The sequence below is a fragment of the Epinephelus moara genome, chromosome 17 (assembly GCF_006386435.1).
Source record: "Epinephelus moara isolate mb chromosome 17, YSFRI_EMoa_1.0, whole genome shotgun sequence".
NCBI lineage: Eukaryota > Metazoa > Chordata > Actinopteri > Perciformes > Serranidae > Epinephelus > Epinephelus moara.
Window position 1 is genome coordinate 15,333,773 of NC_065522.1, and position 17,388 is coordinate 15,351,160.

At 40.7% G+C, this 17,388-nt stretch overlaps 2 protein-coding genes across 3 annotated transcripts in view; one reads left to right on the top strand and one right to left on the bottom strand.

Moving 5' to 3' along the window:
* Nucleotides 1–4,771: 4,771 nt before the first annotated feature.
* Nucleotides 4,772–7,353, bottom strand: LOC126404572 (dynactin subunit 6-like). Its single transcript, XM_050067900.1, has 7 exons — nt 7,274–7,353; nt 6,876–6,940; nt 6,677–6,782; nt 6,504–6,592; nt 5,584–5,631; nt 5,309–5,451; nt 4,772–5,201 (listed from the first exon to the last, which is right to left on the bottom strand). Exons 1-7 carry the CDS (start codon nt 7,306–7,308, stop codon nt 5,103–5,105), a joined length of 585 nt encoding a protein of 194 aa, XP_049923857.1. The 5' UTR covers nt 7,309–7,353; the 3' UTR covers nt 4,772–5,102.
* Nucleotides 7,354–10,982: 3,629 nt separating this feature from the next.
* LOC126404571 (zeta-sarcoglycan-like) overlaps nt 10,983–17,388 on the top strand; it is a 70,582-nt gene continuing 64,176 nt past the window's right edge. For both annotated transcript variants that reach the window (XR_007571497.1, XM_050067899.1), the window contains exon 1: nt 10,983–11,331. Coding sequence is in view for 1 of the 2 variants with exons in the window: in XM_050067899.1 (XP_049923856.1) it covers nt 11,293–11,331 (39 nt within the window). In the remaining variant the exon portion in view is untranslated. The remainder of the gene's footprint in view (nt 11,332–17,388) is intronic.

Below are 17,388 nucleotides of genomic sequence, written 5' to 3' on the forward strand. Positions count from 1 at the left end.
TCCTTTTCTCTGGTTTGTCTTTGTTAGCTGAAGAAGTGGAAAAGCAAATGTGAAAAGTGTTAGGCTGATATTTCCAGAAGGCCAAAAAGTTCAAATTGATGAGGCAGGTGTCTGGAAAAAATGTTGCTTTGAGTAAAATCGTCTTTATCACTTGCTGTTGTTGGACTGGCTAAGAGAAAGTGAATGCGAGAATGCTGCTGTGATTAACTAGGTTGCATTACTGAGTAGTGAGGTAGAACGTGCGTTTGTCCTCAAGGGCATGGCTGGAGTCGTCAGGTGCGGCCGCGTGTTAAATCTGACAAGCCACGAGGAGGAAACCTGCTCTTAGCAGAGACAAGAGCTCGACTCGTAAACCCACCTTTCTGCCTTCCTGTATATGGAAAGACCTGCACTTGTGTCAAAGTACAGTGACACAAGAAACAAGTTTGTGTCATTAGACTGTCCTACAAGCTTTCACGGTTCAGCGGGCGGAGGAAAGGTTGAGTAGAGAGCAGAGACCACGCTAAGTATGTCTCCTAGGCTTGAATTCCCAGATGTTGACACAGGTCTATGTAATGGGCTGTAATGTTCCTTCTGAACACTGTTGAGTGGTCCTAAAATGTCTTAAAGCAGGTCAGAGGGAAGTACGTAAAGTTATATCTTCTCTTTTGTTGTGCAGTAGAACCAATAAAAGGTTAAACTAAAACCCTGATGTCTTTGTCTTTCCCACCGCCTTTTATCTTTATTGATCAATGTGTGTGTGTAAAAAAAAAAAAAAAAGTGTTTGCTTTCTGCAGTTCGCTTCGAGCTGCAGAACCCTGTGTACTGACTTTTACTTACAGTGAATTTAAATCTTCTATTCTCATTTGGGGGGGGGGGGGGGGGGGGCAGAATATTAGAAACGCCTTTTTGATACTATAAGTACATTTAGCTTTAACTTTGCCTTTGTATTACCTTTAACAGCTGCAGTATATAGGTTTTCATTTCTTACTAGATTCATTTTGTATTTGTTATATTTATAAACTTGACATCATTGTCCTCTTCATCACTGATCTTGCTATGGTCACTGTAATGTTATCATTTTTTTTGTTATTGGCACCATTCTTATTCTCACGATCACCATTTGCCTTAATACGCTTATTGCAATTTTCCTTGGCCTGATAGAATCCCAAATCTCTGGGAACTCCAAGAGTGTAATAGCTACATTTACTGGGGTCATGGGTGGATTATAAGACAATAGGCCCCTGGGCACAGATCTGCAGAGGGCCCCACCACCTCCCATACATGGCAGACACACAGATTTTGTGGTGGTTTTGTTGTTATGCATGTTTTAGTTGTTTTCTGTCTCATTATAGTTGTTGTGTGTCTCCTTGCGGTTGGTTTGTGTCTCTTTGTGGTTATTTTGTGTCTCTTTGTGGTCATTGTGTGTCTCCTTGCGGTTGGTTTGTGTCTCTTTGTGGTTATTTTGTGTCTCTTTGTGGTCATTGTGTGTCTCCTTGCGGTTGGTTTGTGTCTCTTTGTGGTTATTTTGTGTCTCTTTGTGGTCATTGTGTGTCTCCTTGCGGTTGGTTTGTGTCTCTTTGTGGTTATTTTGTGTCTCTTTGTGGTCATTGTGTGTCTCCTTGCGGTTGGTTTGTGTCTCTTTGTGGTTATTTTGTGTCTCTTTGTGGTCATTGTGTGTCTCCTTGCGGTTGGTTTGTGTCTCTTTGTGGTTATTTTGTGTCTCTTTGTGGTCATTGTGTGTCTCCTTGCGGTTGGTTTGTGTCTCTTTGTGGTTATTTTGTGTCTCTTTGTGGTCATTGTGTGTCTCCTTGCGGTTGGTTTGTGTCTCTTTGTGGTTATTTTGTGTCTCTTTGTGGTCATTGTGTGTCTCCTTGCGGTTGGTTTGTGTCTCTTTGTGGTTATTTTGTATCTCTTTGTGGTCATTGCGTATCTCCTTGTGGTTGTTTTGTGACTCTATGTGGTCATTTTGTGTCTCTTTGTGGTAATTTTGTGTCTCCATATGGTTGTTATGTGTCTCTTTGTGGTAATTTTGTGTCTCCTTGTGGTTGTTTTGTGCCTCCATGTGGTTGTTTCGTGTTTCTTTGTGGTAATTTTTTTTGTCTCCTTGTGGTTGTTTTGTGTCTCTTTGTGCTCATTTAATGTCTCCTTGTGATTGTTTTGTGTCTCTTTGTGGTAATTTTGTGTCTCCTTGTGGTTGTTTTGTGTCTCTTTGTGATTGTTTTGTGTCTCTTTGTGCTCATTTGATGTCTCCTTGTGATTGTTTTGTGTCTCTTTGTGGTAATTTTGTGTCTCTTTGTAGTCATTTGATGTCTCCTTGTGGTTGTTTTGTGTCGTTTTTTTTTTAGTCGTTTGGATCTCTGAGGTAATTTCCTTTTTTTAGTTGTATTGTGTCACTTTGGTGTCATTTTCCCTTTCCTTGTGGTTGTTTTGTGTCTTTTTGTAGTTACTTGGTTACTCTTTGTGGTTGTTTTGCCCATTTTTATAGTTATTTTTGTGTCTCTTTGTGGTCGGTATGTGTTAATTTGAGTGACACTTTGCAATGCCTCCCTGGGTCTGGTTGGGCTCCTGGGCCTGTGCCCGTTTGGTCTGTTCAAGTAATCCATCTATAGTGGCTGTTTCAACATACCAAGGTTCCTGGGTCTGTAAGGTGTCTCGGTTTTGACTTGTGTTCCTGTTCCTTTTGTGAAGATCCACAGTATTCACACGAGGCAGGGAAAAAGTTGAATGAGGTTTATTAAGAGTACAAAAAGAGAGAGAGAAAAAAGGCCGGCCCTAAACCGACTTGATGTCCTATTTTTATGTATTCTCACTGCATTACTGATTATTATTCAGTTTAACACACAAAGTTAATAGGATTCATCCTCTGGGGAGTATCTGTATCAGTTTTAATGGTGATCCTTCAAAGACTTGCTGAGATACATTTTAATCTGAACCAAAATGACCAACATTGCCATCCACGCAGCCATGCCACTACCGTGGTTAAAAAGGCATGACATCCAGTGTTTCAGTGTCCCTGTTGTGATGAAATTAATAATTTCTGTAGGATTGCAATGGAAATCACTGCGGCCTATAGGTCACATTTCACTTTTTAAAGGTGGAGTGGACCTGGAGGCAAAGGTCAGCTGTCAGAAAGCCTTTATCCTCTCAAACCAACTGGTGGCCTGTTTGACCATGACTGACTGTGGTGGACTACACCCAGATTTGAACTGCGTGTCCTGCTGAAAACACAGACCATAACACTGCATCAAAGAGTGCCAGGTGATGTTCTTTTTACCCTTTCTTTAAAATATATAGTCGTAGTTTGGTGTGTCTGCGCATGGTGGAGAAATGTGTGTGTTGCATTTCCTCCTCAGTATCCAGCGCTGTATTACAAACTAAAATCTCATGCTTCTCTCTTTGTTTATGATATGATATTATTGACTCTTCAGAGAATGCTGCATATTGTAGCAGAAGCCAAATATTGATGTAAGATAATCCTGTGAAAAGAAAAGCAAATACCACTGCGATGTACAAAAGTTTCCTTTAACTCGCGAGTGGGAGCTGGATAATTCGGTTTCACAACAGTACAGTAAGGGAGAGGTATAAATAACTGTGTCCAAATATAGAACAACATTTGAACTTCCTCTCATGAGTTGCTATCATCATAGCCATTTTGCCTCTCTAAAAAACCCACCGCAGATTAAAAGGCCACACTTGCCCCCCATGAGGCCCTTGTCACTCTGCACATCCGTGCAACTGTGCCCAGCATCTGTCTTCCTTGTCATATTAAAGTAAACTGACGCCTTGGCAACACCCCAAAATAAAAATGATGGTAGTGGGGGGAAAAAAAAAAACACAAAGTGAGAACAGAAAGGAGCCTAGACGTGGCCCCGGCTGCACTCCGCCGCTGAAATAATTAGCCCCTGGTTGATGTGGACTCCTCATGGGACTCCACCGTGACATGTTTAAATGAGTATTGGCAGAGTGCGACACCAGCTGTGAGCCTCCTATGGGGAGCTGCTGTACTGTGCAGCGCCCTGCCCACTGAGCGCAACACAAAGCCTTTAAACTCTGACGAGCAACAGCAGCAGCGGCGACTGCAGCGGCCTTGAGCTTGTTTTACAGCTCCAAGGGTTTAAAGGAAACAACTGTAAAATGTGACATCTGAACTTTATCATGCCAGGTGTGTCAGGCGGGGATGTGCTCCTGGATCTCCAACCGGACACACGTCTATCTGCACCCAAATCCTCGAGGCTGTGTGGCACAGATGGGAGCACCACACAAGGGGCTCAGACACAAAGAGGGGGGTATGAGGCATTATTCAGACTCGTGCTGCAGCAGAAATGCATGTTGCAACCACACCCCTATCAATTACAATAAACCAGGCGTGTGGAATTCCCACTGTACCCTGGCACCAGTGTGGCAACGCCTGTTGGGAGGGCACAGGACTGGCAACCACCGAATCCAGGATGGGGATTACCACACCCAGAGTTATCTTTTGAGGCATCACTTTTACTCATTGCACTTTTTAAATCATGAAGCAGCTCACAGTCACAAATGCACTTCATTTGTTGTGACGACTTGAAGCAGATGAAATTAAAATTAAGTATTTTTAGCATTAAAAACATGCCCAAATAGATATTTTTAGTTGGTGTATTAATAAAGGTTATTTTACCTGATGAAACAAAGCCTCCAGAGCAGACAGCAGAGGGTGAGCAGACAGTTGCTCAATAGTCCCCCCTTGTGGTCAAAGAATATAGTGCATATAAAACCAACAGTTTGAGGAAAACAAGCTGAAATGCAATCTTTATTGGAATCTTTATTGCAATATTTATTGGAACAGTTATAAATATATATGAGTAGAATTACTTAACATACAAATGGCACAATTTCAAGTCCAAAATATATCATAAATAGGCTTAATATTGATCTGAAAGCAAAAGTGCAACACCAGAAATGGTCACGTCACAAATGAAAGCACTGCTAATGTGCTGGAAGATATGAGGAGTGTGTGATGGTTGTTTTCAGTGCCAGAGGTGTTTAGACATTAAGGAATGACACTTGAGTGAAAGAAAAGTGCAAGTAGAAGGAATCGAGTCATTAGTGTGTGGTGCACCAAGACCTCTGGATCCATCTCTGTCTCAGTTCCTCACCGGTGTGCCGCTTCCTTTGGCCGTCTTCTTCAGGTGGTGATAGTTGGGCAGAATCTTCATGAGGAAGTCGAGCTGCAGAGTCTGAGGCTGCAGGATTAAAATAAATAAATGAATAAATAAAAAACATGAATCTGCACTCAAGCCAACAATACTTCGTGACTGGCAGGCATGAGCAAGCATTAACAGGGACTGACCTGTGGCTTCTCGCTCTGCACGCGGCGGATGCAGTTTGAACCGTACACAACCGTGTTCTCCGGTATGACCTCACACGTGTTGACCTGGCAGCACGCGCCGATGATGCATCCACTGGTCAGAATCACGTTTCTCCCGAGATCAGCTGGGATTTAGACCATTGTGTGCAAAGTTACAAATAGTGATAACACACAGTTTCTTTATCGATTTCACAGAAAATCTACTATATCATACTGTATATCAATACTGAGATATGGGAAGTGGTTACAGTACTTACCCTTGGACTCAATCACATTGTTGTCTCCAATTTTCAAAGCTTGAGAGACTGTGGCACAATTATTAAGGATTTAAATCTATAAATCCGTATTTCAGGCCACTTCATTAGGTACACCTTGCTAGTACCAGGTGGGACTCCTTTTGCCTTCAAAACTGCATTAATTCTTGGTGTCATAGATTCAACAAGGTGCTGGAAACATTCCTCAGAGATTTTGGTCCATATTGACATGATAGCATCACACAGTTGCTGCAGATCCATGATGTCAATCTCCCATGGAGGCTACTAGAGTACAGTGAACTCATTGTCATGTTCAAGAAACCAGTTTGAGATGATTTGAGCTTTGTGACATGGTGCGTTATCCTGCTGGAAGTAGCCATCAGAAGAGGGGTACACTGTGGTCATAAAGGGATGGACACGGTCAGCAACAATACTCAGGTAGGCTGTGGTGTTTAAACCATGCTCAGTTGGTACTAAGGGGCCCAAAGTGTGCCAAGAAAATATCCCCCACACCATTACACCACCACCACCAGCCTGATCCATGCACTTCCCTGAGTGGGAAGTTTGAGTTGTCAGTGCTCTCTGGTGGACAAACTATATACATGCAACACTGTGTCTTAATTACCTCAAACACATATAAGGATTTATGTAGCATTTCTTACTTCTTGGCTGACATAAACTCAGATATGTGGACAATAAGCTTGTATCTTGGGGTGGGCCTTGAGTTGGACGGCTGTTTCTGGTTTTCCTTCCTTCCCTTTACTGCTTTATTTTAACACTCATTTCAAGAATGACTTTTTTTTCCGTTGTTACGTGTTATAAAACATGTCAATAAAAGAAAAAAAAAGCTAATAAATGTCAATTTGTCTCGGCTTTACTGCAGTCAGGTGCCACTCTATTGTTTTCTGCATAGCAAAGGATACCACATCCAACTTCAAACACATTATTGGCCCCGATGGTCATTGTTTTCGGCTCCACTCCCTCTGTGTCTGGCTTGATATTTTCCGGATAACTGCAGACAAAACACAACATAAGATAATATAGGGTAAAACTGTCATGATCAGACAGGGAAACAATGTTGTAATACACACTGTACCTGTTAATAATAAGTGCCTGCTCCTCTATCAGATTGCCCTCCTCAATGATAATAGGCCCTGCCTCTGCTATGATCCGAGCTTTGGGGTGGACAACTGTTCTGGCACCTATAATATAAATAAAGAAAAGGCCTTGTTGGAGCAGACAGCTGCTGGATATGCAATGAAACATTAATTGTGATGTTAAAAAAAAATCCTCACCAATGGTCACATCTCCTCTGATCTCGCTCTCAACACACACAACAGCTCCAGCTGCTATTTTAGCACTGCGAGGAAACACAGAGATCACATGAAATGTTCCAAACAGTGATGCACTGTGACCATTACAGCTGCATCACACACACACAATGCACACAACACACAGCTACATAGATGATCATGCACATCCTGTCAGTCTGCAATCACATATTGATCTGTTATAATGTTAGCAATTAAAATATCTGGATAATATTTACTGTCTATGCGACCTATAAAAATATGGGTGTCACCATCAGTGATTTTGCAACATTATTATAACATGACACCATATATTTAATGCCTACGAGCTGTAATTAACTCAGAATATGAAAGATTAACGCAGATTAAATGGAGTTATCTACCTTTTCTGTGCCATGATTTGCTTGGCGTCTGTCATCCCTGCGATGATGAATCAATGTATCGATGGTTGATTATTAATCCTAGTTCAGAGTTGGCGCTCTGGGTTGATTATGTTTGTCTGAGAGGAAGCCAGCCTGACACTCTGCTGCCCTCTGCTGTATGTGTAAGGATACTACAATGAAAATGTTTTAAAAGGCTGAACATATATATTTATATTTAGCCAATTTTCATGCAAGTCCTCCATATTTATAAGCTGCAGATAAGCTTAAATTTTATGCACCTATAGGGCCTAGCTATATATATATAATCATTAATATTCATAAAATACACAAATGACCAATACTTTTCCTGTCTTCTTTTTTTTTTTTTTAATTTTCAATGTATATTATTTTTTCATGACAAAAATACATCCATTTACCTTCTACACATTAACCTAAATATCTACATAAACAAATACATAAATGGACAAAGCTTTAAATATACTGTACAGGTTGGTTGTCACATGGGTTGGTTGTCACCATGCTTATTACAATCACACTAGAGGGCGCTGTGGCATTAGATGAGGGGATATTTTGTCATTTTTATGGGTCAGAGTTAAAAAGAATCAAACACTACAAAAGGTCAAAGGTCATAGCTTTGATTTGAGTCACCTTTTAGCCAGCAAGCTAAAGCTATATGGTAGCTAGCTTAAAATGTTCGTCAAGAGGTCAGTTGGGGTTGGTTGTCTCACTGCTCTGGGGGTTGGGTGTCACGTGTGTGACCGTTCAGAAAGACAGTCAGCATGCAAACATGTTATAGTCCATATGTTCTCAGGTGTTTTTGATAAAACACACACACACACACACATACACACACAATGTTGCTTTCGTTCCTCATTAGAAAACAACGCTGTATCTAAACAGTGACACACTTCAACCTATGCTATTTGACATTTTATCAAAAGTTCCTAGTCAGATTGTGCTGGAGATCAATCTGTTCCAATCTCACTGTTTCATTTAATGTTATATTCATAGTGAATTGTCATAAAAACAGCGGCTTTAATAAAGCCTTCATTTTACTTTGATTACAAAGGATAATTCAAACAATCACATGGTTCAAATTCATGGTGACACAAGGGGCATTGATGAGTAGGCTACTATTATACTGTAGAGGTGGTGTTTTTAAAAAAAACTTATTTGGTGTTTTTATCATTAAAAACTACAACATTACCTTTTTAAGGTAAATACAGAGTACACAACCCTTTAACAAACTTAAAAGGGTCCCTGAAAAAACCTGTCCTAGCATATTCCTTCTTCCTCCTCTTTTTCCTGAGATGCTCTGCCCTTCTAAGAACTGCTAGCCTGCTTCTCAACTCCTCTTGCAACACCTTAATTCCCTCCCTTTCTTCTTCTGTAGCCTTTTTCCATTGCTTTCTTAACTGTCTCCTTTCCTTGACTAACTTCTCTATTTCTCTTTGCCGCCTAGACTTACCTTACTGTACCCTCTCACTCCTCTTTCTCTCATGCACCCCAAACCTCTCTGCGTCATATGAGTAAATTATATCTCCCACCTTTTCTAACCTTTCTATTGCATTTCCTCTAAGCCTACTTAAGATTACTGACAAATCTCTATTAACTATCTCCCATTCTTTACTGTCATTTGCCCTAGGCCATCTAACTCTAACCGTTTGCTCCATGGTTCTCTCTCTGACTGGCATACTGCCCTCAGTGTCACCTGCATCCTCTCTTACTAGCCTCCTGGAGGTGTCGTGGGACCAACTAGATGAAACACTGGTGAAAGGAGGTTCTGCTCACTGGTCTGTATAGTTAAGCCTTGCCATAATAGCTTATCATAGGGCTTAGGAGGTTATTCACTGAGTGCTGATCCTTTTCTAGAGCACAAACTTCTTGTGTTTATTTGAATGAATTTTTAAAATCCCCCCCCCGAAACTCCATTGGTAACTATAGGGACAACCAATCCTATACATTGTGACAACCAGCCCTGTGATGGGTTGTAAAAATGAAAGGGATCCCCATTCTAAGCCAAGACCTTAAGCTTTCATATAATGTAGGAATGAGTATTGAAAGATGTTTTGATGATGAGCAGCTCACACATGAGTAAAAAGTGTGACAACAGCCCAGGTGCCCCCTAACATCAGTTTATGTTTCTGATACACAGCCTACAGTACTTTACTGAAGTGTCACCATGTCTCCTGCAGGGTGCATCAAATATCAATGAATTGGAACAAATAAAGCTGAAGCCAGTTATATTTAATGTACACTGTGCGTATGGAGAAAAATCATAAGGCTTTATTATCACTCTACATACTCTCTTGATGCCTGTTCAGCTAAATAGAAACAGTTTATTTTCGTCTAATGGTCAATTGAAGCTGTATTTGGCTTCCAAATGTCTGGTAAATAGGAGTCAGTGAGAGGAAGTTTCCTCTGATGTCATATTAACAGTGACCTCTGCTGCAGCTGCATGTGGCCGCTCACACTGACCACATAATCTGGTGTTTAACAGTTGTATTAAGCAGTGCCTTCCCTCCTGAATGGGGCTTGATTGTGTCAAGATAATCGCAGTTCACACTGATGAAACAGGAAATTGAAGAATACTCTCTTTTCAGAATAAAACGATATGACTTTGCCTGATAAGGATTAACTTAAACTCATTTAATTTTGTAAAATACTGCTACTAGGCTATTAGAAATAATAATTATGATAATAATTATAATAATGATAATGATAAGGGCTCCACTAAATTTAATTGCCTCTTACATAATACAAATTTATCACTAAGAATGATCCAGTATTATGATAATATGACACAAGTTTGGGGAAGGTTAAAATCATTTTTTGTTGATGTGTTCGAAGAAATCTTTTATAGCCTACTGTATCATTTAATTGAATAGGGTTTTTAAATTGCTTATTCATAGTTTTTAATTTGGTATAGATTGCTACAGACTATCTTACCAAAAAATAAATGAAGATATAAAAATAATTAATTAATATAATTTAAGTTCTTTTTTGAACACAGGTGTAGTAAGTATATTGTAATTATATATGTTTATAGTATATAGTTAGTCTAATAAAAACACAAATAAATATCACACCAATAAAAGCTCCAGGTAGCTATTCTTAGATAATATATAAATATATACCTTTTTTTTAAAAAAATAAATAAATAAATTCATGTGCATTTCAGAAGCCAGTGGCAGACAAAGGAAAGGCAAAAATGAGTATCTTATTTTTATTATCTTATTTAAAGACACTTACTGAAATGTTAACGTTACTAATGTAACAGCAGGCCCATGCATTGTCTTGTAAATTTAGCTTGGTATTTTATTTATTTATTTATTTTTATCAAGTTGTTTTGAGAGTCCTTTTGATTTTTTAATTTTTATTTATTTATTTATTTTTAGAGAAGGGCAAAAAAGGACGCTGATGTTTTGTTTCATATGTGAATCTCAATTGTATTATATTTTTAATTATATAGTTATTTAAAATGTTGATTTTATTTACCTTCTTTAATTTCCATTTGTTATATTAAAATATAAGGTGTCTTATTTTGCCAGTAGCACCTTTAAAAAAGTGGTTTCAGGAAATTCTGTGTTTGATTATTTTTTGTTTATATTGTTTATAGAATTGTTAAGTGTCCTATAACTTTTATTTTGAAGTTACGTACCGGAAGTCGTACTCCTCATTGTGTCCGTCTTGATGGCGGTTGAGTTTTTGAAGGAGAGCAGATCGTCTCTTCGGCTCCTTGAACGAAAAGTGAGCAGCGGACGGACGCACCTGAACCTGCGTGTCCTAATTAGCCCGTCGCTTGTTTGTACAGTAGTTACGGTCCACATTAACGGCTTCAAAATACATTTAAAGTACAGTTACAATGTAGATAAAAACAAGTGTGAGTAGTTTAAACCGTTGGATAACTGTATTGTTTGCTGAAGTGCCGCTAGCTCGCGCGCCGGGGGCTGAATTTCGTGCCGTTAGCTTGTTTCAACTTTGTGGAAATATGTAACTGTGACAAATGAGACTGTAACATGGAGCAGTCGGCCACTCTCGACATAGAGACGCTGAAGGTAAGAAAACAATGGCGGAAAAAGTGCGTGTTTGTGTGTAATTTATAAACAGTGAGTCTGTCAGCTGAATGCTGGACTAGTTTGACACGGACGTCCCATAATGCAGCGGGAAAGTGAGTTTTATTAACCTTGCTTTACAGGACAGCAGGATACTTGATGTAACTGCTCATGACTTATTCATATAGAGGCTGTGTTGTTTTATTCAGCAGGCCAAAGTCAAGTTCCCCCCGAGTCCCCCCTGCAACAGGTGCACCCACTGCTTCAATTGTTCCATTAAAAGTCCCAGCTAATTAAAGATGAATGGGAGCTGTCTGTAGTCCTCCCAGTGGTTGCATCTCTCCAGGCAGGAAACATGATGCTTCACAAGCACTCACCTGCGCTCAAACACCTCAGGAATCCTGCCTGGACTTCTTTACATATCTCCCTCTTGCACTATAGCTCATATCCTATGCATTCTCCCCTCTCAAGAATCACAGTAATGTGACAGCCTATGAATATTCTGCCTGCATGGTTTCTCATTATCATTCCAGTCTAGCAGGGGAGGCAGTAACCTCTGGGTACAGTATGTGCATCTCGTCTCCGCTGCTGCAGTGCAAGAAAGCAGCTCTCGGTGTCAGAAACCCACACAGCAGAGCCTCTGTTTGGCTGTGCACTCAAGTCCATCCATTGGCCTGCTGCACACACACACATACACACACACACACACACACACCTCTGGGCTTAATGGTTAAGTAACGCTTATCAGTCAAGAAATCACTCCTGCTCACACCGGCTCTGAGCTGATCCAGCACTTCCAGCTTAGTGACAAGTCTGCAAGTTTGTCTTTCAGCTAATTTGCCATGTTTGTGCTCTTTTTTGAGTTGTGAGGAAGGTGATGTGAAAGGATCCACTATCTGCTTTAATTAAAGCCAGTCTTTGTTTTGAATGCTTTGTATTTTTGTTGATAGTGCGCCACTCAGTCTGGCACTTCCCCTGTGCGTTCGGCTGATGAATGCAAATGACGCCTATGGGGGTGCTGTCCAAAATGGCCCTGTCGCTCTCTCCAAGGATTTGCTAGGGATTAGCAAGGAAAGCTAGTGTACTGTGGAGAAGTGTCTGTCTGTTTACATCAGCAGTTTGTCGTCTTCTCCCTTCACCTTCTCCCCCCACCCCACGCCAGAGCCATCATCAACACTGAGGAAGGAAGTGACAGAGCTGCAAACATTTAAGAGGCTCAACAAAACCAGCTCTCCTCTGTTAATAAGTGATGCAAAGGTCAGAGGTGCCGACGATGTTTGTTGCACACTTTTGTGTTGCCATGCAGGTACAAATATTTCTCATCAAAGTGTCATCAAAAGCAGAGCTGCAGCAAAAGGAAATTCTCTCTGAAAACCCCTCTTCAAACAGTCTGTGATGTTCAGTCGTGTTGGCTGTGTGCTCTGATTGAACAGCTGCGACCTTTTCCTTGTGCCGGACTTATCTGAGATCTTTGATCCCCGCCGGTCTCATGCTTACAGTAGGGTTACCTTTGTTGCTGTCAGCCGGATGAAGCGTTCTGCCATCCACCCATAAAGGGCAACCACGCTGCAGAAGATGAAGCCATTGACGAGCCCCTCCGCTATTGTAACTCCACCAGAGATGATGGAGCCACAAAAATTGGATTTCACATCTAAGCGGAGCGACTATTGACAGCAGCACCCTCGCTCACATGCTTGATTGTCTCATCAACAAAATGTGAAATGGTTACATCAATGCAGCGAGTTGCACATTTGGGAAGTATAATTGGTTTTCCCGGTTGCAGCCGCGCATTCAGGCTCCTCTGTCTCTTTGATTGGGCTTTCTGTCAAACCCAAAAGGCCCACAGAACCGAAACGAATAGGTGCTTTGATACTGTATGACAGACTCGTAGCATGATTGTGTCCATCCCTTTCCCCCGTTGCTGCCTCAGCGATTGTGCAGCGATCGTACGCAGGATGGATGAGTACAAGCTTTACAGTCATTAGTGCACCTCAAATGTTTTTTTACCTCCAGCTGAGGCGGCCCTGCAGGACTCCCGTGGCACCGCTGAGTGAGACAGCGCCAGCCGATTTGCTGATTAACACTATCAGGCATTAATAACGTCTCATTTTCTTTCGTTAGGGGATTCTCAGCTGCATTTTGCTGCCTCTGCAGCATGTCACTGTTTGATCAAAACAGCATGTAGAATATCACCCTCTACACTAATTGGTGAAGATGAGGCGTGCTGGCAGTGGGTAGGGGACTGCTGGGTAATTGCTGGCTTTGGCTGAATCCAGCTGTAACGTCTGTAGTCAAAGCTCTGAGGACCCCCTTCCTCCCCCCCTAGCAGAAAAGAAAAGTGACACAGTCAGATCTCAGCAGAAACTTAAAGGGGATTGATGAAGTAGCGTGTGCAGAGATAAATATGGTCGTGCAACAAATCCATAAGGACTTTCCCAGCGCAGCGAATGATCTACAGAGACCGCAGTTTTTATACCTTATTGTACCTTAGAGAAGCAAGTTACTGCGTGGGCGGTGAGTTTCTATTAATAGAAACTACATGTAATCAGGACTGTAGGTGGTAAACCATCCGTAGCTTTGTGTAGATTTCAGAGCCATCTGTTCGTGGTAATCGGTTGACATTTGTCTCAGGCATATGAGAACACAGTATTTTGTCTTCATTGGATGAGGATATGCAGACGCTCAGAATAATTGTTGGACTGGGTTGTGTGAGTGAGGAGAGAAATGGTCTTCAGACTTTTTATGATTGGAAGTTTGAGCGTTGAGTGATTCTCTAGTCCCAAACTTATAATTGTGCACACAGTTGTTGTCAACAGTTTCTGTTACATTATTTACGCTTAATTTGTTGTTTTCAGCCACTGTACTGCAAAACATTAATGCTGAATAGCTGGTGTTGGACAAAATTAACCAATTAGCATATTTTACTTAGCAAAGAAAGGCTTTTGCTTTTCAAGAAGCATCATATCCTCTTGAAATAAATTGTACAGTATGTAACAAGATATAACACCATGTTTCAATAAGAAAAGCAAATAATGAAATCACTTTTTTTAAATCAGTAATGTCTCAAATGTGGGAGTAAATCATTGCTTTAAAGGTATACTGTGCAGGATTTTAAAAAACATGTAAGCCTACAGTATAGACTCATACAATGGTAATCCCTCTCAGTCATCACTTATGACCCCGCAGCAGTGTAGTTGTTGCAGTTGTGGGCACAGTACACTTTAATTTCTCTTCATGGATCATTAAGTAACACATAAAATGCATTTTTTATCGAAAGCAAAACTCCTGTGGTAAGATCTGTAACTTATTTTGTGAAAAAGTTACAGATGAAATTGTTAAAACGAATAGAAATTTGCAGCGAAATTCACCTTTTTGCACAAAGAATACAGTCGTGATGTACTTATCTTTATTTCAGTGTGGGTTTTGTGTCTTTTGGCTAAAAAAAAAGGCAGAATAAAATGGAAATCTGATTCATTGGTGTGTGGACTCCACCTGATTTCATGAAACCACTTGTGATTTTTCACTTTGTAAGATGCCTAATGGAGCATCTGCAGTTGGCAGCAGGCATTACACATACAGGAAACAGGTGAGAGATGATTCTCCAACCACGGTGTTTAGGAGTGCAGTTTTTTTTGGTCTATGGGTTATGAGCAGTTCAGCTGAAGATCATTTTCTCCTCTTACACTGTAATTTTGGGAGATCTGAAGAGGTAAAATTATACCGTATTTTACTAGAGAATACAAAATTATGGAAAATTGCTAAACTTTCTGCATATCCTACCCAATTTATCATCTTGTGACCCCTTTGAATCATCTTGTGACTCCTTGTGGGGTTCCAACACACAGGTTGGGAGCCAGTATGTGGACAGTATGACCACAAATTAATATCACAGTTACTGTTTTAAATTAGGGATGCAAGGGAGGAATTTCACGACCTTATGCCACCTCGCGGAATATGGGGACAGACTTGTCTCGTCTTCAAGACAGCATTGGAGGTTGTATCAGCACCGAAACATTGTCTGTACAAACAGGACAGCTCGCAGCATGGGATCATAGACAACATTTTGATGACATGTTTTTTGTGTGCGACCCACTGCAGGAGATTTAAAAAGCAGCTGGTAGGAGCCCCTGAATCTCATAGGTCTTTCCAATTTGCAGACTTTTACAGTCGCTGTTCTTCTTTGAGTTAGCTGCTAACTGCTATTAGCTGCTTTTTAAATCTCCTACGGTGGATCACATGCATAATATCAAAACGTCAAACCTGTTCTGTCCATGATCCTGGTCTGCTGGCTGTCTCGTGGCGGTTAGTTTTTCTAACTTTTTTTTTTTTTTAAATTAACAAACAAATTAATTCATAGATATAAATCTACTGAATTGTTTTTTATTATTAAATCAAATTGTGTACCAGCAACTTGGTAAAAAGTATCAGCATCAGCCTGATATCAGTATTGGTTTGTGCATCCCTATTTTATATGCAACAGAGTGTATTATTTTCTGCCTCATAATGGCGAATTTCTGATACATTTGTCCAAATTAGTGACAGTCTGACCATGTCAGGATTTTGGATTGGGCTTGGGCTGATTAGTTGGTTAAATGTCTGGCTTGAGATGTCATTGGTTGTCGTGACTAGTCACAGTTTCATCATATGGGACTCTGACAGTTTATTAAAAAAGGTTATACAAGCAAAGGAAGGTTGAGATTTATACTTATCATCTGGCCCCAGACAGTCGCATCATAGTCGCCAACTGTGAGTGTCCGTCTGTCCCTGCAGTGACCTTTAACTGACCACTGCTCCTATTTCCTAATTATTATCAGGACTGTTTCTGTAGCTGCTACAGTAAAAGGGCAACATTTTTAATTATACAGTTTTGGATTGCTCATATCCACACACATTTTGAGAAACTCTGTTGTGTAACAATGCTTTTCTATATAAAGTGTTAATTGTCAGACCCACTAAAGCTGACATGACCTGATAAATGGGACTCAACGTAGCGTGAGATGCCTGCACAGCTTGCTCTGTGATCAATATTTTGTTTCTGAAAAGTCAAAGTTGTTTCTCACTCCTGCTGCCGTTAGACATCTCGATCAGTCCAGTCCAGCGTGTTTGTGAGTCAGCTGTGACCGGCATGCTGAAATGACAGATTGACAAAACGCCAGCCACTATGCACTCCTCCATTTGCTCTGTGAATAAGCGAGCTTTAGGAGGCATGACTCGACCAGGGTAATATATGCATTAAAACTCTTGCAAAGAAATCACAGGATCCACTAGCGTTGGGAACAGTGGGTTGCCATAGAAATTACAAGTGCTGAAGTTTCCCCTAGCAACAGTGGATTGAAAATAGACTGAATCTGTCCAGCAGGGGCATGGCTGTAGGCTAAAAGATTGTTTTTCAAACAGTTTTTCATGGTGTGATTTAAATGTGTATTTAAGTTTTGAGTGTCTTTAGATTCCAGTGAAGTGTGAGGATGTTAGAAACAAGCTGAGCCGTAGAAGAGTGTATGGTTTCACTAAACGTTGTGTGTATGGCAGAGTTGTGGTTGTAAACAGTCATCTGCGACACTGCTGAGAGTTTATATTCAGCCTTTGTGTAAGCACCTCTCATAATGCTCTTGTCCCTCAGCTGTATCACCGGTTAAATTGGAATCACTGACATTTCTAGGCCAGCGATATGGGTCATTTGTATTTGCTGCAAAGTCGCAACATCCATTTGTGAGACATCTGCCACTGCTGGCAGATGTGACCTAAACTGTTCGTCCAAGGAAACAGTCACTAGGAGTGTATTAAGTTGTGAGGCAGTGGGAAGGCTCTGGAAGACTCTTGTTAGATGCCGTGTTTGGAGTGCATTACCCAGTGTTATTATTGTTCTGGTTTAGAGACTGTCCAGTCATTCATGCCTGTCCAAGGAGCTGTTTCAATTATGGGAAAGATTTGGAAATGTGAGCTTCAGTGCACAGACGCTCACATTTTATTTTGATGGCTTTGTAAAAATTGAAACAACTGAAATTTCATATAATGGGCCAGGAAACTGCTCGACCGAAACTTATTGGAAGTATCTTGCAA